Source organism: Pristiophorus japonicus, chromosome 20 (genome assembly GCF_044704955.1).
Source record: "Pristiophorus japonicus isolate sPriJap1 chromosome 20, sPriJap1.hap1, whole genome shotgun sequence".
NCBI lineage: Eukaryota > Metazoa > Chordata > Chondrichthyes > Pristiophoridae > Pristiophorus > Pristiophorus japonicus.
Genome location: NC_091996.1, coordinates 63,333,981 through 63,356,193, shown reverse-complemented (window position 1 = coordinate 63,356,193; position 22,213 = coordinate 63,333,981). Strand labels below are relative to the sequence as shown.

The 22,213-nt window shown below is 43.5% G+C and overlaps 1 protein-coding gene across 4 annotated transcripts in view; it reads left to right on the top strand.

Moving 5' to 3' along the window:
- Positions 1-2,822: 2,822 nt before the first annotated feature.
- wdr31 (WD repeat domain 31) overlaps positions 2,823-22,213 on the top strand; it is a 36,267-nt gene continuing 16,876 nt past the window's right edge. Inside the window, exons 1-7 of one of the 4 annotated variants that reach the window (XM_070862893.1) lie at positions 2,823-2,872; positions 3,888-4,050; positions 8,621-8,750; positions 9,165-9,239; positions 19,697-19,841; positions 20,451-20,551; positions 22,133-22,200. In XM_070862893.1, the coding sequence (XP_070718994.1) occupies positions 4,004-4,050; positions 8,621-8,750; positions 9,165-9,239; positions 19,697-19,841; positions 20,451-20,551; positions 22,133-22,200 (566 nt within the window). In that variant the 5' untranslated portion in view covers positions 2,823-2,872; positions 3,888-4,003. Of the gene's footprint in view, positions 3,084-3,310; positions 3,345-3,887; positions 4,051-8,620; positions 8,751-9,162; positions 9,240-19,696; positions 19,842-20,450; positions 20,552-22,132; positions 22,201-22,213 lie in introns of those variants that run through there. The other 3 variants (XM_070862891.1, XM_070862892.1, XM_070862894.1) reach the window with 3 other exon arrangements.

Sequence of the window (22,213 nt, the reverse complement as noted above, 5' to 3'; positions counted from 1 at the left end):
TGTCAACGTGTTTCATCTGCCGCAGATTATAATTTGGACGACAGTAGAATTAGCTTCTATGAATAAAATTTAAAAAGCTAAACTACAGCTCCACCGGTTCCAACATCTTTCTATACACCATGAGATGCTAATCTCAACTACCACAAGCAGCTACAGCATTCTACTGTGGCTCCGTGTATAAATTTAAAGAAGATGCCCAATTCATTTTTGGTAATTTATAAACAATAATCTTAGCAACTCGGATAACCGAATGTGACCTAGGATTGGTATAATGGGTAGAACAGCCTGGACATGAGTATCACTCATTTGTTAGTCCATGTGTTCCATCCATAAAAATTCTTTCCCAAACCAGGACCCATATAGTATCCTCAACATTTCAAACATCAAAAAGTGGTATTGTGTGTGGAGAACAGGTATTTAAACTTCATAGAAGACTAAAAAGCTAAACCACCAACAAGGGCCACAAGAATTAAGGGAAGGCAGTTGGCACTGATGGGCATCACAAGTTGGGGATGCAGACCTGAAGCAGAAGGTTTTTCTGATGTATCGTAAGTGAGGACCAAAGATCCTGAAGTAAGTTCATAGATAGCAGCAAGTAACCACCAAAATGGCAAGTCCTAAATAGTAATCGTGTAGAACACAAACAGTCGACCTCCATCTTGTCACTACGTACAATATATCAGGATTTAAGGCACTGAGGCACTGTGATAAGTACAAGGGGGCGGTAAGAGGTTCTAGATCCCTCTGACTAGGGCAAGGATGACAGGCACTCTAAAACAGAGGTCAGAGCAGAAAGGACAAAGCGGAGAGCTTGGTGCATACCAGCTGAGAGCAAACAGGGTCCCAAGGATGAAGTGAGTTCTTTTGTATATAAGATTCGAGTATAAGAGTAGAGCTGTCTTACAGCAATTATATAGGGCCCTGGTGAGACCACACCTGGAGTATTGTGCACAGTTTTGGTCTTATTACCTAAGGAAGGATACACTTGCCATTGAGGGAGTGCAACGAAGGTTCACCAGACTGATTCCTCGAATGGGGGGATTGTCCTATGAGAAATTGAGAAGGAATTTCTTCTCCCAGAGGGTTGTGAATCTGTGGAATTCTCTGCCCAAGGAAGCAGTTGAGGCTAGCTCATTGAATGTATTCAAGTCACAGATAGATAGATTTTTAACCAATAAGGGAATTAAGAGTTACGGGGAGCGAGCGGGTAAGTGAAGCTGAGTCCACGGCCAGATCAGCCATGATCTTGTTGAATGGCGGAGCAGGCTCGAGGGGCTAGATGACCTACTCCTGTTCCTAATTCTTATGTTCTTATGCAGAAGAGATTGAGTAGACTAGGCCTATATTCTCTAGAGTTTAGAAGAATGAGAGGCAATCTCATTGAAATATACAAAATTCTTACAGGGCTTGACAGGGTAGATGCAGGGAGGATGTTTCCCCTGGCTGGGGAGTCTAGAACCAGGGGTCACAGTCTCAGAATAAGGGGTTGGCCATTTAGGACTGAGATGAGGAGAAATTTCTTCACTCCACAGCATGAGCCAATGTGATATTTTAAATTATTCACACATTTAGCTGTAACTATGTAATTATTTGCTTGTTGCCAAGACAAGCCCCTCGAGCCTGCTCCGCCATTCAACAAGATCATGGCTGATCTGGCCGTGGACTCAGCTCCACTTACCCGTTAGGTTGTTAGGTGGCAGTGTGAGCTGTGAGGAGGATGCTATGAGGCTGCAGAGTGACTTGGATAGGTTAGGTGAGTGGGAAAATGCATGGCAGATGAAGTATAATGTGGATAAATGTGAGGTTATCCACTTTGGTGGTAAAAACAGAGAGACAGACTATTATCTGAATGGTGACAGATTAGGAAAAGAGGAGGTGCAACGAGGATGTCATGGTACATCAGTCATTGAAGGTTGGCATGCAGGTACAGCAGGCGGTTAAGAAAGCAAATGGCATGTTGGCCTTCATAGCAAGGGGATTTGAGTACAGGGGCAGGGAGGTGTTGCTACAGTTGTACAGGGCCTTGGTGAGGCCACACCTGGAGTATTGTGTACAGTTTTGGTCTCCTAACCTGAGGAAGGACATTCTTGCTATTGAGGGAGTGCAGCGAAGGTTCACCAGACTGATTCCCGGGATGGCAGGACTGACCTATCAAGAAAGACTGGATCAACTGGGCTTGTATTCACTGGAGTTCAGAAGAATGAGAGGGGACCTCATAGAAACGTTTAAAATTCTGACGGGTTTAGACAGGTTAGATGCAGGAAGAATGTTCCCAATGTTGGGGAAGTCCAGAGCCAGGGGTCACAGTCTAAGGATAAGGGGTAAGCCATTTAGGACCGAGATGAGGAGAAACTTCTTTCACCCAGAGAGTGGTGAACCTGTGGAATTCTCTACCACAGAAAGTTGTTGAGGCCAATTCACTAACTATATTCAAAAAGGAGTTAGATGAAGTCCTTACTTCTAGGGGGATCAAGGGGTATGGTGAGAAAGCAGGAATGGGGTACTGAAGTTGCATGTTCAGCCATGAACTCATTGAGTGGCAGTGCAGGCTAGAAGGGCCGAATGGCCTACTCCTGCACCTATTTTCTATGTTTCTAAAACCTTTCATAATGTCTATCTCTGTAAAATGATCTCATGATTCCCACATATATAAGTGAAGTCATTAATTTATTCTTTTGGCTATTGTGAATTGAGACACACAACATCATCCTCCCACCACCTGGAGCACTGAGCAGGAAGCGCCTCGGTCCCGCGAGTCCCCCGCTCCACACCCTCGAGACAGTGGGAGGGGTGAAAGTGACGGACCGGAAGTCGCGGCGTGGGACAGGTTAGAGGGAGGGACCCCCCTTGGATACCGGCGAGGCGTTGCCAGGTGAAACCCAGAGGGAGGAGGCAGGAGGCAGGGGGCAGGGACAGTAAATCAGAGAGGAGCAAAGATAAGGACACCTGGAAATCAGTAGAGCAGAGAATATGGAGAGATAAGAGGGATAGGAATGAAACAGCTCTGTCCGAGAGCAGGGAGAAACACAAATTCGAAACAGTCCATGAGCAGAGTAATCAGCCTTGGCCATAGCTCTGCTAAGGTAAGAGCTCAGTGTCACCCTACAGGAGCTGATATAGGAGCAACTGAGCACAGATTACGAGATAATTATGAATGAGGAAGACCATTTTGACTTGTCCATCCATTCAGAGATCCCAACGCCTCAACAGATGGGCACCCATGTGTTGCTGATCTGATCAATCTGCACAAATAGGATTTGCATTGACAGCCTGTCAGTAGAAAACAGAAGACGTGTTGTGGTCGGCATTCTCCCGAGTCCTGGCAATCAGAGACGGAGTCCACAGTCAAGTATTTCATAATTAATTTAATACTATTGCAAAATGTAATTTTAAATCATTTTGTCTTCCTTGCCTCAGAACCCCACCCCACCCTCCCATTTGTGGGGCTGAAAGTACACAGGGATACTAAGCATTGTAAGGATGTTGGCACCTGTTGTGATCTCAAGTTTGCAAACATACGTGACTGGAATTTATTTTTCTAGATAATTTGGATAAACCATGTTCACTGATAAGCAGGATTAACATATCCCATAAGGTCTTAGTCAGAGTATTGTAGAGTAATGTCAAACTCTTTAACACTTCCTATGGAACTATGTAATTGTATAGATTATGGGACAGTTAGTTCAAAGGCATGCCCTTTCTCTTTGATATTTTCTGGCGTCCTTTATACAAACTTGCTGTTTCTGCAAAATATTTATCAAAAATTTTTGGAAGCTGATTGCACCCGAGCCTGCTTCAAGTAGAGCTTTAAAATGTGCATTTAATTAGTGCTTTATAACTTCTTCTTCAATATTATTCTTGCTCTATTCGCATTTGTTTTCTCACAGGCTCTGGGCTCCACTATGCATCTGGTTTAAAAGTGCTGTTAATTGCAGCTGACGCCATGCCAGCCAGTAAGCTCTTCACCTGACTATTAGACAATCCCAGTTAACGCTTTGCTGCCATGGGTAAACTGCAGAGTAAACAGAAACGCAACATATCTCGATACAGGTATGGTGAGTCTTGGAGCGCATGATCGAAGGTGGTATTGATAGACTGCAATTAATAAATCTATCATCATTCTGCAGGTTGCACTCTATTAATATGCATGTGCTAATTTAGAATTGTTTAATATTTGTTCTTGAGATGTGGGTGACACACTATTTATGCCTATCCCAAGTTCCCCTGAGGGCATTAGGAGTCAACCACAAGGTGTGGGAGTGGAATCACACATCAGCCTCACATGGTAAGGGTGGCAGATCTATCACAATCTGGCAGTTTTCTGGAAGCTTTCATGGTCATTGTTTTTCTTGCGTCGATCCACAGTTTGTGAATTCAGTTTCACCACTTGCCATGGTGGTATTTGAGCTGGTAACATTTTGGCCTGCTAGTCCAGTATTTTAATCACTAAGCTGCGAATGTTGCCATTTCAATTTCATACAATGAATCTGTAAGTTAAAGGAGTTATCTGAGTTAAGGTCCTTTCTTTACTGTACAGGGTATTGGTGAGGCCGCACCTGGAGTACTGCGTGCAGTTTTGGTCACCTTACTTAAGGAAGGATATACTAGCTTTGGAAGGGGTACAGAGACGACTCACTAGGCTGATTCCGGAGATGAGGGGGTTACCTTATGATGATAGATTGAGTAGACTGGGTCTTTACTCGTTGGAGTTCAGAAGGATGAGGGGTGATCTTATAGAAACATTTAGAATAATGAAAGGGATAGACGGGATAGAGGCAGAGAGGTTGCTCTGGTTGGGGAGACTGGAACTGGGGAGCACAGCCTCAAAATACAAGGGAGCCAATTTGGGGCCGGGTTGAGAGGGAATTTCTTCTCCCGGAGGGTTGTGAATCTGTGGAATTCTCTGCCCAGGGAAGCGGTTGAGGCTGGCTCATTGAATATATTCAAATCACAGATAGATGGGTTTTTGACCGATTGGGGGAGTTGGGGGTTGTGGGGAGCGGGCGGGTAGGTGGAGCTGAGTCCACGGCCAGATCAGCCGTGATCTTGTTGGGGGGCAGAGCGGGCTCGGGGGGCTAGATGGCCTACTCCTGTTCCTAGTTCTTATGTTCTTATTAAGGTTGGGGAAGTCCAGAGCCAGGGGTCACAGTCTGGGGATGGGGGGTGGGCCATTTGGGGCCGAGATGGGGAGGGGCTTCTTCACCCAAGGAGTGGTGAGCCTGTGAAATTCTCTGCCACTGAGAGTTGTTGAGGCCAGTTGACTAAGTGTATTCAAAAAGGAGTTAGATGAAGTCCTTACTACTCGGGGGATCAAGGGGTATGGTGAGAAAGCAGGAATGGGGTACTGAAGTTGCATGTTCAGCCACAAACTCATTGAATGGCGGTGCAGGCTCGAAGGGCCGAATGACCTACTCCTGCACCTATTTTCTATGTTTCTAGCTTTATCTTCAAGTACTCTCCTGCTCCCATATTGAAGTGTTAAATTTTATACTGCAGTGTCTGACCTAATCCGAGTTGTTTCTTTTCTAGCATTCTTAGAATCGTGGCATGTTAGGCCAAATGGCCTGCTTTGGTGCTCTATCAAATCTTCTTTTTCAAGCCACAACTAATTCCCTTTAAAACAAATGTATGGACTCTGCTTGTATAGCACTTTAAGACAGACACATTCTTGTCTAATAACCCTCTGTGCAAAGAACATTTTTCCAACCTCATCCCCCTTTGATTGTTCTTCTGATTGCAAATTTGTGCCCTCTCATTACTGCCTATTGTTGTTTACCTTATCATCATCCTTCATGATCTTGTAGATCTCTGTCAGATCTCCCCTTAACCTTAGTTGCAGTGGAAAAAGCCGTAACTTCTCAAGGTTGTCTCCATAACTGGAACCTCTTGTAACTTGCAGCATCCTAGTGAATCTATGCCGCACTTTTCCGACTGCCTTTACATTCTTACTACAGTGGAGTGCCTACCACTGCACACAATACTCCATTGCAACATAACTAAGGTCTTGAACAAGTTGAATATTATCTCCTTTTGTATTTAGATACAAAAGCAAGGATTCCATTGCTTTTTTTATGTTCTTCTCTACCTTTGAAAGGTCCCCCTGCTCCCCTCCCCTCCTTCATTTCAAATGCTTTAGAGTTGGCGAGGCCAAAATTCAGGGTTCCTATAAGGCCCATTACTGCCCGGCGGCCATGCGCTGGAATCGAGTGGCCGCCACGTTCCAGTCCATTGACCGCCCCGATCCAAGTTCAGCTTGGGGAATTTTTTGGCCTGTCCCCACTTCCACCACACTGCTGCTGACCGCCGCAAGCGCATCATCAAAACACGCACCACCACTCTCCCGCACCTCTGGAATACCCCAACGCAAATTTTAGTGAAAAAATAGTTTCCCCACCACGCCGTGCCCCCGACAGCTTTCTCTGATGGTGCATCGTCTCCTGAGTGTGTGCGGTCCGGCAGTGCGGCGGCCCTTCAAGGGGTTACAATCATTTCATTCTTTTACTTCAGCATATAAACAATCTAAAAGAAGGGCATTATTTCTTCCGTATACAATGCAGTTTACAAGCGGAGTATTTGCCAGCAGATAGAGCACAATTGAACGTAGGCATGCATTTATCTTTGTACTAACCTAAGGAAAGAAAGAGCTTTCTTCTTGTACACTATTTTTTCCTTCACAAACTTCAATTTTTCCCTTCTCTCCCTTGATTGGTCCTTTTTACTGCAAATCACCCTGTATGGTAATCCCTTGCTTAATTCTGAGTAAACTTCAGTGCTTATCTGCAGTGATGATGTCTGTCTGTTCGGCAGGCCCCAGCATCTCTTCTGTTGCTGCAACCTTTGTCAATCTTGAACACACTAGTTGGCAGCATTATTTTCATTTTGTTGCCAACCTGACCTTTCTCTCTCTCTCTCTCTCTCTCTCCATCTTATTTATCAATTATGGGGAGCAGTTGGGGGAGTGAAGCTGAGTCCATGATCAGATCAGCCATGATCTTATTAAATGGCGGAGCAGGCTCGAGGGGCCGTATGGCCTACTCCTGCTCCTATTTCTTATGTTTTTATGATTTGACACCAAAATCTAAGCAAACAATATCATTTTGTGAAAAACAAAGCTCCATTAAACACTATGACTACATACAAAATAAAACAAAGCCAAGAAATTCAAGTGATAAAAGTCTACAGCAGAGCGCAGGCTGTACTGACCCAACATTGCCATACAGTGGTCAGAAACTGAACCCTGATTTACATCAGTAACCAGGCTTCACTTACTAGCAATGGGACAATAAAATATGATTATTTCGTAGATCCAGCTCCTCTCCCAGTGACTCACTTTTCACCATTTATGAGCTGTATAATTAGATTAAACAGTGCAGTTGGGCGTTAACCACAGTAGCCCCTAACTCATTGCTGGGGTTTAGCTCTACTCTTGCCAGCAGACCTCCATTACTTCACCCAAGTGACCATTCTTCATGTGTGAACAGTAAGTGTCAGCACGTTATTCCACCATGGCGGGGGTGGGGGTGTCACAACCGTGCCTGATCCCGTCCTTGTGTAACTTTCCTACACTGGTCACGAGATGATAGTCAGGAGCAGGAACCCTAATTTTTTTCTCTCTCACGCGTCCATTGAAACTGAGACCCATTTTAGTAGCCCAATTGTTACCCTGGCTAACATCAGCGAAAAGACTGGGAATCAAATCAAATAACTTCAGAGGAGCTCTGTAGTACAAGATATATGTATAGTGTTTTACGTTTAATTAAATCTAAATAACCCAGGAAGCAGAATTCTCTTTTTTTTATATATATATATGTATAGATAACATGCAACATATGTTACATTGCCACTGTAACCCAATTCACTGTGTATTACACAGGCACTATTTGTTACAATCTGTAGGGAGTTTTTGTCAATATGGGCTTAGAAGCTGGATTGTCACAGCTTAGAGTCAAATGTCAGCTTGGCTCATTGGTAACATTCTCTCCTCCTGAGGCAGAAGGTCCTGAGTTCAAGCCCTAATTCCAGGGATTTGAGCACATAACCTAGGGTGACACTTCAGTGTGGTACTGAGGAAGTGCTGCACTGTTGGAGACACTGCCTTCAGGATGAGATGTTAACCCAAGGCTCTGTCCGCCTGTTCAAAAAGAGCGGGGGAGTTCTCCCCGGTGACCTGGCCAATATTTATTGCTCAACCAACATCACTAAAACAGATTATGTGGTCATTTATCACAATGCTGTTTGTGAGATCTTGTAGTGAATACGTTGGCTGTCTTACGAACAAAACAATAGTGATTACGCTTCAAAAGTAATTCCTTACTCATGAATTGCAATGGACATATTCTAAAAGTGCAAATTATTTATTTCAATTGGGCAGCAGATTTTTATTCCATTTATCTTCAGTCTAACACAGGTCCCAGAGAATAAAGGGCAATGGATTAATCCACCGCACTAGCCAGTCCTGCTCAGCTTATGCTCTTTGTACCTTGGTGTAAATTCTGCAGGATCCACTCATAATTACATATCCACAATCTGTCAAGGAGGCACAGGACAAATTCTGAACAATGTGGCTTACACTGGCATTGTCAGATTGCAGTGTGCTTGAACTGTGTCGTATTCTTTCCAGGATTGATGGGGATGCAGGCCACAGTTCCATCACTCAAATGGTGCAGCAATACAGTCCTGCGCATAATGATGCTGTGACATCATTGGCTTCTCTGACGTCGGAACACTGCGTGTCTGGGGGAAAGGACAAGGTGAGATTTTCACCTTTTGGAAGGGCAGAACTGGAGGGTGTGTGTTTGAGCAGAACTTTATAATAATGTATACAATTGTTTTGTGACATTTACTGTGACATACGCACCCACACACACCATAGCTGCTTGTTTTGCTGTCTCACGCTAGCTTTCTTCTTCACCCTGGAAGGCTGGTACAGACTTGTGACTGTGCTGACAGCAGTGCCCTGTGAAGTAACACTAAGTTTGTACTGTAAATTCCAGCTGATGCACTCTTGACACAATCCATGACTAAATATGGATCATTGGTGTGATAGCTACGTTTTTATGTGTGTGTCTGTATGTGCATGCTTGTGCAGATATTTGGTTTCTGATTTAATTCAGTAGTGATGTCTGCTGCCTGTACTGAGATGTACCCACTTTACTGCTCTTCAGACAGTGGTCATATATAACTGGAAATCTGGTGGTGTGCAGCAGAAATTCATGGGTCATGAACGTGATGTGACCAAGGTAAGAGCAATTTTATAAACCACTTGGCAGTATATTTACTAATTGCAATACAGGCAGGGAGAACTATGCTATTGACTGTGGAAGTGGAAAGGGCCCAACCTTTATTATCTGGAGCCTGGTTTTAAAGTCCAGTCAGATGCAAGGGATGAAGGTTACCCCTCTGTAATAGATTGATACAGTGCTTTATAATGATGTCTTTCATTTTTGAGGTCATGGATCCGAGATGAAGTGTCCTAAGTGGTACACTCATAATAAAGGATGAAACTGAGTACTGTGTACAATGAGCAAGTGTGAGCTTAGCTCCTTTAATAAGACTCCAGAGTGCAGGTACCTCATGGGTGGCCTGCTTATATACCGTGCTCCCAAGGGATGCTGGGATCCCTTGGGACTCCAACAGGTGGGCCCTTTGGTGGTCAGGTGTCATACAGATTACAAGGGGCTAAATACAAAACAACAAGCTTAGACTCAAAGCACTAGAATCCAGAGATTTCAATAGACAGATGCCAAAAACCTTCTCATAAAGATCCTAATCTGCTTTAAAAACCTATACGGTGCAGACTCCTGATTGTTTTTGATGGGATTCTGAGAATTTGTTTGAACCAATATTCTAGGATAAGCCCAGAGTATTCAGCTGAAGTATTTATTGGATAAATACTCCCTCTCCCCATGGCATGGTAGTTAACTTCATGAGTAGCATAACTATTCTTCCAACGTTGCCCAGCATAGTTTTATGAAAGGAAAATCATATTTGACAAATTTGCTGGAGTTCTTTGAGGATGTAACGAGCAGGGTGGAAAAGGGGGAACCAGTGGATGTGGTGTATTTGGATTTCTAGAAGACATTCGATAAGGTGCCACATAAAAGGTTATTGCACAAGATAAAAGTTCACGGGGTTGGGGTAATATATAGAGGATTGGCTAACTAACAGAAAACAGAGAGTCGGGATAAATGGGTCATTTTTCGGTTGGCAAACAGTAACTAGTGGGGTGCCGCAGGGATCGGTGCTGGGCCCTCAACAATTTACAATCTATATTAATGACTTGGATGAAGGGACTGAGGGTAATGTAGCCACGTTTGCTGATGATACAAAGATGGGTGGGAAAGCAAATTGTGAGGAGGACACAAAAAATCTGCAAAGTGATATAGACAGGCTAAGTGAGTGGGCAAAAATTTGGCAGATGGAGTATAATGTGGGAAAAATGTGAGATTATCCACTTTGGCAGAAAAAATAGAAAAGCAAATTATAATTTAAATAGCCAATCCTCTTATACATGCTAATATATTACCCCCAACCCCGTGAACCTTTATCGTGCAGTAACCTTTTATGTGGCACCTTGTCAAATGCCATTTGGAAGTCCAAATACACCACATCCACTGGTTCCCCTTTATCTACCCTGTTCGTTACATCCTCAAAGAACTCCAGCAAATTTGTCAAACATGACTTCCCCATGCTGACTCTGCCTGACCGAATTTTGCTTTTCCAAATGTCCTGCTACTGCTTGTTTAATAATGGATTCCAACATTTTCCCAACCACAGATGTTAGGCAACTGGTCTATAGTTTCCTGCTTTTTAAAATAGGGGCGTTACATTTGCAGTTTTCCAATCTGCTGGGACTTCTCCAGAATCCAGGGAATTTTGGTAAATTACAACCAATGCATCCACAATCCCTGCCGCTACTTCTCAAGACCCTAGGATGCAAGCCATCAGGTCCAGGGGATTTATCTGCCTTTAGTCCCATTATCTTACTGAGTACCACCTCCTTGTGGTTGTGTTAAGTTCCTCACCCCTATAGCCCCTTGACTATCCACTGTTGGAATATTGTTAATGTCCTCTACCGTAAAGACTGATACAAAATATTTGTTCAGAGTTTCTACCATCTCCATGTTCCCCATTATTAATTCCCTGGTCTCGTCCTCTAAGGGACCAACATTTACTTTAGCCTCTCTTTTCCTTTTTATATACCTATAGAAACTCTTGCTATCTGTTTTTATATTTTGTGCTAGTTTACTTTCATAGTCTATGTTCCCTTTCTTAATCATTTTTTTTAGTCGTTCTTTGGCTTTTAAAAGCTTCCCAGTCGTCTGTCCTCCCACTAGTTTTGGCCACTTTGTATGCCCTTGTTTTTCATTGGATACTGTCCTTTATTTCTTTAGTTAGCCACGGATGGCTATCTTTTCTCTTACACCCTTTCCTCCTGACTGGAATATATTTTTCTTGAAAATGTTAATTCCTGGATTCTTTTACTTCAATCTGGTTCAGTAAAATTACTGAGTCGAATACCTCTTGTGCTTTGAACAAAGCAGTCTTTATTACCGGCCAGTAAGACCTATCAGACAGAAGATATACTCTGTGGATAGAGCGTACACACTCCCTACGGATAGGTGAAGTTACATCGTAAAGCGTTAACAGTTATACAGTTTTGAAATCAGATAACAAAATACAAATGGATTGACAGTCTAACTCAGCCACTCATTAGTCAATCTATATGAGATGTTCTTCTTGCAAGCTCAAGTATTGCCTCTAAATGTTTCAATCTAATGGTGTGACTATTTACTGAGACCTTGCAATTCTGCAGATGTATTTCATGTTACAATTATATATTATTGGCAGGATTAGTGACTTGAAACCTTGAGACAGACTGTTAGCTATGCTGATGTTGCACTATTTGCAATCTGACATTCTCCCAGCTATTCTTCCATGGCTTATACATTTTCATATATCCCGTTTACTTTACTGTCCTTAATTCCATATATTCCGTTCAGATATCCACATCCCCCCTTTTATCATTCTATGATAACATTTAGGATCATTCTATGAGTATTGCATTGTTGAGTAGTTCTCTAGTTTGTTGGATCATAACCCGGGAACCCTTGACCACAAGAGGGTCTGCTAACCTTGTCATTGCTTTACAGCAGAGGTTAAGGCAACCAACAATCAAACAGCAGGTAATTATTATGATGAGAACAATTGCCCCATGTATTAGATAGGATCTCCAAGATCCACCCAGAAACCAATCAAACCTGCTAAGTTCTTTTGCTGGTGTGGATAACTTCTTCACCTCCCTCCTTATGTGATCGGCAAGGTGGGCTATGTTTTCTGAACTATCAGGAATGTAAGTGCAACATTCAGATCCTATCAGGGCACACGTTCCCCCTTTCTCAGCTAACAGGTAATCGAGGGCCATTCGGTTTTGTAATGCTACGGTCCTTATCGCTACCATTTCAGCTGTGATGCCCTCCAGAGCCTCAGCAGTGCGGTTAGCTACCTGTTCCAATATCGTTTCTTTGAATCCATCTAACAGTCTCAGTTAGGGTCAGGGGAACGGTGCGCAAAGGAATTCCCCATTTAGAATGTATAGGGATATGTGAACACACCCAGCATCTAGTGAAGTGCCCTTTTTCCGCATAAACGTAAGACATATACAAAAAGGTGTTTACATGGAGCTCTCGCCTTTGTCTTCCTTCCCGTGCACCAAAACTGTCATATATCAACACTATTATGCAGACAGTAGCATACAGACACAGTCTCATCTTATAAATAGTCCAATTATTTAGCTGATAAAAAGAGTTCTGTTTTCACGTTTCCCTTCAGGTCTCCGTCAGTGTATTTGGCTGTCTGACAGGTAAGAGTTCAAACTGATCCTCCTTCAACTGCCTTGTTCAGCTATAGGGAGGAGGAGATCTGGAACAGAAACAGGAATTAGACTAACCAGCAAAATTTGTTTAAATGGTGATGAGCTTGCAGTGGTGCAGGTGAACCCAGGCACTTTTCCCCTCAACCTTGGCTGCAGTGGGGGTAGTGAGTGACACCTAAAAAGGCCCCTCCTATTGTGGCTCTAATCCCTTCCGAATCCATACTTCCCTGGTGCCACGAGGGACAATTCGGGTAAAACTGGGAGGTCGAGGTGAGCATCCTGAACCTGGTTGTGAACTAGTCGCAGAGCCTGAGTCAGAGAAAGAACATAGGTGGTCATCAGTCTAGCTGAGATCTCATATCTAGGAACAATTTCCCTCATTAACACCTTAACAACAGTCTGAGTCTTATTGTCCAGGTTAGGGTAGGCTTCAATCCATCTACTAAACACATCTACTATTACTAACACATATCTGTAACACTGAACTTTTTGCAACTCAATGTAGTTCAACTGAAATGTCTCAAAGGGACCTTCAGGTAGGGGCGTTTTACCCCAATCACAGGGGACTCCCTTCCCTGGAATATGTTGCTGGCCAACCAAGCAACGACTACTGATGTTCTGGGTGAGCGCCTGGAGTTTAGGGTGCCACCAAGTAGCCAAAAGCGTATCACTTGTTGCCCTTGCTCCACAATGAGTAGCAAAATGCAGACATTCTATAACCCATGAGGCCAACTCGTCAGACATGCAAGTCTGTTCCGCGGGAGTGGTCCAGAGTTTAGAAACATTGTCATAAGTACATGCATAATATTTCCACAACAGTTTATCTTTTTCAGGAGCGTCCTCCTGTGCTTTTATAACATCTTGGATGGTTGGCATTGGTTTTTCCGAGGCTAACTTATCCTTCGCAGGATTTTTAGTCTGACTCATAATTTTGGGCACTACCATCTGTTGGTCACGAGAGGCCTGTTTGGCCTCTTGGTACAATGGCAATGCGTTTGGGGAACATGAGGGCTTGCAACAAATCAAATACTAGCTGTTTATGAGATATCTCATTCCCCTGTGAGGTTAGGAATCCCCTATTTTTCCATAATTGTCCGAAATCATGCGCCACCCCAAAGGCATACCTAGAGTCGGTATAGATATTGACTTTGAGATCTTTGGCCAAGATACAGGCTTGGGTGAGGGCGAATAGTTCAGCTTGTTGAGCAGAATAGGCGGTTTCAAAGCAGCAGATTCCAAGACCTGATTCTCCTGGTTTACTATGGCGTATCCTGAGATTCGTGTATCTTCTGGATTAATAGAAGTACTTCCGTCAACAAACATAAACAATCATGACTGGGTTCTTCCTCATCTTGGGGTGGCTCAGTAAGAATACAGTCTGGATCTTCCATCAACTAAATCTTCCCTGACTGATGTGGCCTCTTAAATTAAAGATAAGCAATCATGACTGGGTTCTTCCTCATCTTGGGGTGGCTCAATAAGAAAACAGGCCGGATTAATTGCAGTACAGTGCCGAAAAGTCAGTTTAGGATTGCCTGTGATTTCAGTGGGTTCTGTCGGATAGAGGGCCAGTCCACATTGCCCTGCACTGGGATCTCAATTAATGGGAGTATAACCCACTTGGAAAGGGGTCCTCTGCCCACACATGAGGATCCACATAGTCAGGTATGTCCGAGCCAGTATGATGCCGTAGAGTTGTTAATACTTTCTCGGGGTCCCCATTAAATTGGACTGTTTGGCCATGTTTCACAATTTGCACATCCCGGCTGGTAGGGTCAGCCTCATCTATGGCCTTGCGTACCATAACTCCCAAATCTTTAGCATGGTGAGGGGCTAATACTTCACGAGCAATATACGGTGCCATTGTTAGGGGCTGTTTCCACAGATTCTTATCCACTTCCACAAAATCTGCCTCTCTTTCCAGTCCAGTCACTCTAGCCCTTAATAGAATTCCCTTCACTTCCCCTTCGCGATCCTGATAAAAGTTCTGCAGGTCCTGATTCTTTCCACTGGGATCGTATGCTAGGGTCACGTGATAGGGTGCCTGCGGCAGGTCCAGAGACCACCACTGAGGGGTTCTAGTGGTATAATACTGCCGCTTAAGGGTTTCCTGTTTTACAATAATCCCATTATCTCCACACTCCAAATGCAACTGGAATTTGCAAAGGAGGTCTCTAGCCATCAAGTTACAGTCCAGATTGGTTGTGATAACAACTCGATGTTCCACCGATTCTTCCTGGTAACCCATTTTAACCGGTTCTGACACTGGGAATGTCGAGATTTGTCCCAGGAATCCTGAAAGTTCCTGTGTTTCAGTAGAAGCAGGGAGTTTAAGCTTTGATTGTACAGAAGACATGAAGGCTCCCGTATCTATCAAAAAGGGTTGCCACTCATTCAGAATGGGTTCGTCGTCCGGGGAGGATCCCTGCACAATCAAGCTGCGTAGTCAATCGGGGGACAATTGACCAAAGGGGTTGTTCTGGGAGAAGTTAGTGTAAGATCCTCCTCTCCCCCCTTGCCCCCCTCCTCTTCCTCCTCTTCCTTTTCCATGCTGACGGTAGGGGCAATTTTTATTCCAATGTCCTTCCTGCCCACAATTAAAACAGTCAATTCCTCTTACCCAGTCCCGGCCTCTTCCCATACCATGCCGGGGTCAATAGGGAGGTTTATTAGCAGGGCTCGGGCCGTTTGGTTGTTTAGTATAACCGTATCCTTGCTTATCCATCCAATCCTGTATGCCACACTACGGTTCTATTGATCCTTCCTCCCGAGATGGCTCTTCCTTTCTAGTCACGTATTTAGTCTTGACCCGGGTTGGGGGCGCACCTCCCCCCTCCCCTTTCTTTTTCTGCCAATAATATCTAACTGCCCTTTCCATCTGTCCGGATAGCGTGAGCAATCAAATAGTTGTTTGAAGATCACAGACATCTATAGAGAGGTGGTCTGCAGCTTGTTGTGCATCAGGGTTTGGCATTGGTCTGACAGGGAATTGGTGTCGGGACTTTGGGATCTTGGAAATCATTTCTAGGCCGGAGGATGTTTGAGCTGTCTGACTGCTTGACAGTTCTGCGTCTCGATCGGCGGGGGTGTTTGCTATGTCTTTCACAACTTGGACTGGTAGGTTGACTAGAAGATTTACGGGACTGTTTGTGATGTCGAGATATAGTTCTGCCCTTTCGAGTGTGAGATCTGGTCCTTTCGGCTATATTGCTTGTAAACTGGGGATCCGAATCGCTATCAGAGGATGAGGAGTCAGTTTGGGTTTGTTGCTTTGGTGATATGTGGTTGTTCCTAACTCTTTTTACCGGAGTGTTAGGTGGAGGGTGTTGGGAAGAGGACTGGAGCAAGAGGCCAGGGGGTGCGGGAGGCGCCGTTGGGCGCTGAGTCAGTGGCCACTCATCAATTTCATCATCAGCCTCGGTTAACACAAAGCCAGTCATTTTAACTTGTAGTTGATCAATACCTTTCTCAGAGGTCCCAGAGGATCTCTTAGCAAGTTTCTCGTGCGCACATTCATTCTTTTTTTTTAAGACGTCTACAGTTTTAACATGTGTTCTCTCTGTCAATGCAAGTCCTAATTTAATAGCATTTGTTTGCCAACTCGATAGAAGTGATGCATCTTTTAATTTCTGACAATAATGTCGCCAGGTTGCAATTAAATTTTTTTATCCCCTTTTCCTCGTCCCCTTCTCCAAATTAATCCCTGTGCTTTTTTTTTACCTCTACGCTTCTAGTGTCACCTAGAGGCCACTGGTCATCCCCTAATAATTTGTTCAGGGCTCCTGATAATTTTCTAAAGTCTTCAGCTCTTTCAGGGAATTCCTCACATAGCTTTTGTAGCGGATTATCCGCATCCTTGGTTTTATCCAACTGATTACCCATTTTCACACTGCCCCTCGTATAACTGTGTCGCTACGCGTTCGTGTCGTCATGCAATTGAAACAAACTTAAAAATAGACATAGACTTTACAGAACTAACACTGACTTTAACTAACTCCAAATAACCAAACTTTACTAATGCTAACACTTACCCGCGTCGCCGCGCGATTTCAATACTAAACTACCACGTCGCCTCGCAGTTCACGTCGCCGCGCAATCCGCGTTGCCTCGCAGTTCACGTCGCCGCGCAATCCGCGTCGACCCGTGGCTCGCGTCGCAGCGCGAGTTAAGATACTTTAAACTTTAAAAGATAAACAAGGACTTCTAACACTTACCCGCGTCGCCGCGCGGTTCACGTCGCCGTGCGATTTACAAAATAGACAAAGACTTCTAACACTTACCCGCGTCGCTGCGCGATTTCAATACTTAAAACTTTACTTAAAACTCTAAACACTTTAAAACTTACAGACTTACTGCCATTAGCACTGACTTTCGCGATTCGCGTTGCTGCGCCTCGGCGTCACTGCGCATCGGCGTCACTGCGCGTTGACGTCACTGCGCGTTCGCTTCACTGCGCGTTGACGTCACTGCGCGTTCGCTTCACTGCGCGTTTACGTCACTGCGCGTTCGCTTCGGCCCTACCTTCCGAGTTGCTGCGGGGGTTTTTTTTTTAATTCAATCAGAGCCTAGACGGGCCAAGTGATATACAAGGTCGACGTCGTACCTGAGTTGAACACCTATCTTCTATTTAAATCCCCATTTTATTCCCTGTGAGCCTAATTTTCTAATTTTGATTTCTTATGAGCCTCAATTAATTTTTCATAATTTAAAATCTCAGAACATTTTTTTCTTTCAGCACCTATTTAGTACGTTACTTTTTTTTATAACTAGAGAGAAGTCTGGCACGTAGGCTGTGGACTGCTTTTCGTTATCTCAATTGTTCCAGCCTCAAGGTCGTGTTATTTAATATAATTTTTTTTTTAAATCCTTTTGAATCCATCTCAGTTGTTTTGCTGTGCCTTCTCTGAATGTTTGCTTTCAACAAGTTTTTCTTTTTTTTTTAACCACCGGGACCATGTAATTTTTTCTTTTTTAACAAATCTATCCTTTGGGCATTTCCTGGCTCCGCAACTTATCATCCGAATATACGTAATTCAATAAGGTTCACACTCTTAAACTTCCCACATACAGGACAACACTACGAAGGGTTAAAACAAACTTTCATTCTGTTTGAGATAAAACAAACCACAACTCCCCGGCTTTTTTTTTTACAGTAAAAGTCACAGAAGCATTTCTCATTTAAACAGACATTCACAAGAGTCTCTTTTCTTTCCTATTAATTTTTTATTTTTTTTTTGGTTCCATGATTGATCATCTATCCCTATCTAGCTCTAACTATCTTTCCAAGTCGCCGCTTGGTTTGCGTCATCGCACAATTTCCCTATCTCTATCCCTATTCTAAGTTTGAAAGGTATTCACCAGATTGTCCTGGATCTCGTTCAGACACTACCTGAGAACCAGCGAGTGGCTAAACTTTCCTCAGACTTTTGAAACCGGGGGAAACTGGAGCAGTATTGAAATCATACTCACTCCAGTGGCCATTTTCCCCTCGTCTCGTCCAAGGCTAGTCTGGCTCTTAATTCGCAAGTTTTCGGCAGTCGTCCGTTGAGATCCCACTTCTGACACCAAATGTTAATTCCTGGATTCTTTTACTTCAATCTGGTTCAGTAAAATTACTGAGTCGAATACCTCTTGTGCTTTGAACAAAGCAGTCTTTATTACCGGCCAGTAAGACCTATCAGACAGAAGATATACTCTCTGGATAGAGCGCACACACTCCCTACGGATAGGTGAAGTTACATCGTAAAGCGTTAACAGTTATACAGTTTTGAAATCAGATAACAAAATACAAATGGATTGACAGTCTAACTCAGCCACTCATTAGTCAATCTATATGAGATGTTCTTCTTGAAAGCTCAAGTATTGCCTCTAAATGTTTCAATCTAATGGTGTGACTATTTACTGAGACCTTGCAATTCTGCAGATGTATTTCATGTTACAATTATATATTATTGGCAGGATTAGTGACTTGAAACCTTGAGACAGACTGTTAGCTATGCTGATGTTGCACTATTTGCAATCTGACATTCTCCCAGCTATTCTTCCATGGCTTATACATTTTCATATATCCCGTTTACTTTACTGTCCTTAATTCCATATATTCCGTTCAGATATCCACAAAAGTTGTGAAATATCTCCTTAAATGTACACCACTGTTCATCAACCGTCCTACACTTTAATCTATTTTCCTAGTCCACTTTGCCCAACTCTGCCTTCATACCTTCATAGTCTCCTTTTATTTAAACTTAGTACGCTGGTTAGAGATCCAACTTTCTCACCCTCCATCTGAATTTGAAATTCAATCATGCTTTGATCATTCATTCCGAGGGGATCCTTTACTAGGAGATTGTTTATTAATCCTGTCTCATTACACAGCACCCGATCTAAGATAGCCTGCCCCCTGGTTGGTTCTGTTACATGGGAGGCTTCTAAATGGAAGTAAGAGATAGGACAATGTACAACATTGGCTGTTTCACTTCATCAGGTGCCATTTGCTATTTTCACGGGCACCAGACTTTTGGAGCTTGCAATGCTCACCTGTGGGACTAGAGTTTTATCAACAGTTTGTATTGAAGTGCGGTTATAGAACTGATTTGTGTGAATGTGGCCTGGGTCCAATCTAATTCATGTGCTATGTCCTTGAGTTTATCTCACTCACGTATGATGCGCACAGAGATCTCTAGGTTCTCTGATTTTCAGGTGCTATATCCAGCTGTTTGGGAGAGGGGGGAGGTGGAACCCTAACTTGCAATGAAGTGACCTGAATGTGAACAAAATGGTGGATTCCCAGTATTTTGAATTGTACCTGTCATTTTATTGCAGGTAACCTGCATCTTTCAATCAAACAGAATCTTCAGTGCTTCGCGTGATAAAACAGCCCTGATGTGGGACATAGACTGTAAAGCCGGACCACTGCAGGAGTTTACTGGACACGAACTGGTTGTGACTGGCCTAGCTGTGAGCCCAGGTATGGACACAGGACCATAGTATTTTAGAATTTATTTTTTTATGTGTTTTTTGCCATAGTAAATTTAACTGGGTCATAGCAAAGTCGTGCATTTAATGAAAAGGGAACATTTTCCCATTTTCTTACAGAAAGAAGGGGGAAGGAAGAGTCGGAGGCAAGCTGAGAGTTAACAACAGAAAGTGTGTGAGAGGCTTACAGAGAGGGGAAGACCAGTGGAAACATCTAAAGGATGATAAAGAATTAGAGAGTTGGAGAGGAAAAGAGATGGCAACAGGATAAAGTATTTAAGAACCTTGTATATAGGCAGAAATAAAAGAAAAAGGGAGACGGAGCAGAAAACAGAGGAGACAAACAGTTACAGAGTGGGTGACAAGTGGCAGGGTGCCATTTTATTCCTTGTGAGCAATGTCATATTGCATATCATTTTATTTGCAAATGTATAAGCGCCTCTGGTGACAGTTCAGTTTCTTTCCCTCCCCAACTCTGTTCTGGGGCCATGGGTGAGAAGACATTGTGCCTGTGTCGAGCTTTCTTACTGCAAGTGTATGATCTTATTATTAACCTGAATGTTGTGTTTATGTCATAATATTGTTTTATTGCCCTTTCCAGATGGTTTGCAACTGTGTACTGGATCCCGGGATAATTCCTTGTGTATCTGGGATGTGGAGACTGGGGACTGTCTACAAAACTGCTCTATTTCCAGGAATCTGGTAGGACTGATTGGCAGCTGATCACTGGTTTTCCTGATGCTTATTTGTCCGATACTTTGGTGCAATACTGAGGGGGTGCTGCACTGTCGGGTGCCATATTTCGGACAATCGGGATGTCCCACACAGGCTGCTCACCAGCTGCTACCGCAGCAAATTTAAAGGAGCCGCACACCAAAACAAATTCAAGAGAACATTGATTTTGGATGAGAGGTTAAAATATTGGCCAGGACACCGGGGAGAACTCCCCTGCTCTTCTTTAAAATAGTGCCATGGAATCTTTTACGTCCACCCGAGAGAGCAGACAGAGCCTCGGTTTTTAATGTCTTATCCAAAAGATGGCACCTCCGACAGTGCAGCACCCCCTCAGTACTGTACTAGAGTGTCCGCCTCGATTTTTGTGCTCAAGTTCCTGGATTCAGTCAGTTACAAAAGGTGTATAACTGTGGTGTTTGCTGTTTTGTTGATCTGATGAACATTTTGCATGTCATCTAAGTGACTGATTGCAGAATGACCTACTGAAAGGACAGACATAACTCATCAACAACTTGCATTTATATAGCACCTATAACATAGTAAAATGTCCCAAGGCACTTCACAGGAACGATTATCAAACAAAATTTGAAACTCAGCCACATAAGGAGATATTAGGACAGATGACCAAAAGCTTGCTCAAATCTTTTTATATAATTCGTGAAATTCTTTATTATTCTCATTTTCCTCTTGTTAATGAGATAATGAGAATATGTAAAAGTCGTAACCACAATGCCATCTATACTGACCCCATCTTCCTACACTGTCAAGGGGTATCGCTGTCTCTGTTTCTCTTTGACACAAGTAGTTGACCCATACTTCCTTGAAGATAAACTTTGCATTGAAAATTCAACATGCCCGCAAAATCTGTGTGTTCACCCATTGTCAGTTAGTGTTTAAGACAATAGCAGGGTGGGATATTAAACCAGAAACCAGACAAGGGGGCAGTTAAAATAGAGCCGATGACTTACCCTCTGGCCTGCCGCCCCGACCTAATTTAAATTGCAGGCACCAAGGACGTCCACCCAAAGCCAGCGGGGTCCTTGCTAACTCTGCAGATGAGACTCCAACGACGTCATCAACCTTGACTGACTACAATCTTAACCCCAAGCCTCTGTGGAGAATCCTCAGGCCAAAACTGTCGGGAGATGGACCCAGGACCAGAGCACGGTCAGAAAGGCAAATTTTTTTTTTTTTTAAATTGAGGTTCCCTTGGGCCAGGAGGAACAGGACTGCTGTAGGCTTATACCCACTAGAAACTTGATTGAGACTCATTTCACATAGGATCTTTACAGCCCGCAGAGAGAGACTCATCCCATCGCTCTCAGCTAGATTTAAACCCAGGTCCCAGACGTAAGAGTTCAATGTTAAATCAGTTCTGGATTCTGAGACTTTTACAGGTGTTGCGGGTATCTGTCTACTTTTCCATGGAAACTAAGTCAGTGACCTTGTATATAACTGCTTTGCTCCTCCTTGGCCTATTGCTATGTTGTCGTCTGGTTACATGGCAGTGCTACCTGATTGATTGATTGTAGGTTGACTCTTCTCCAGGTGACACACATCTGCTGGGTTCCTGCAGAATCACTCGTCATCCAGACATCGGAGGACAAGATGATCAGGTGGGTAAACCAT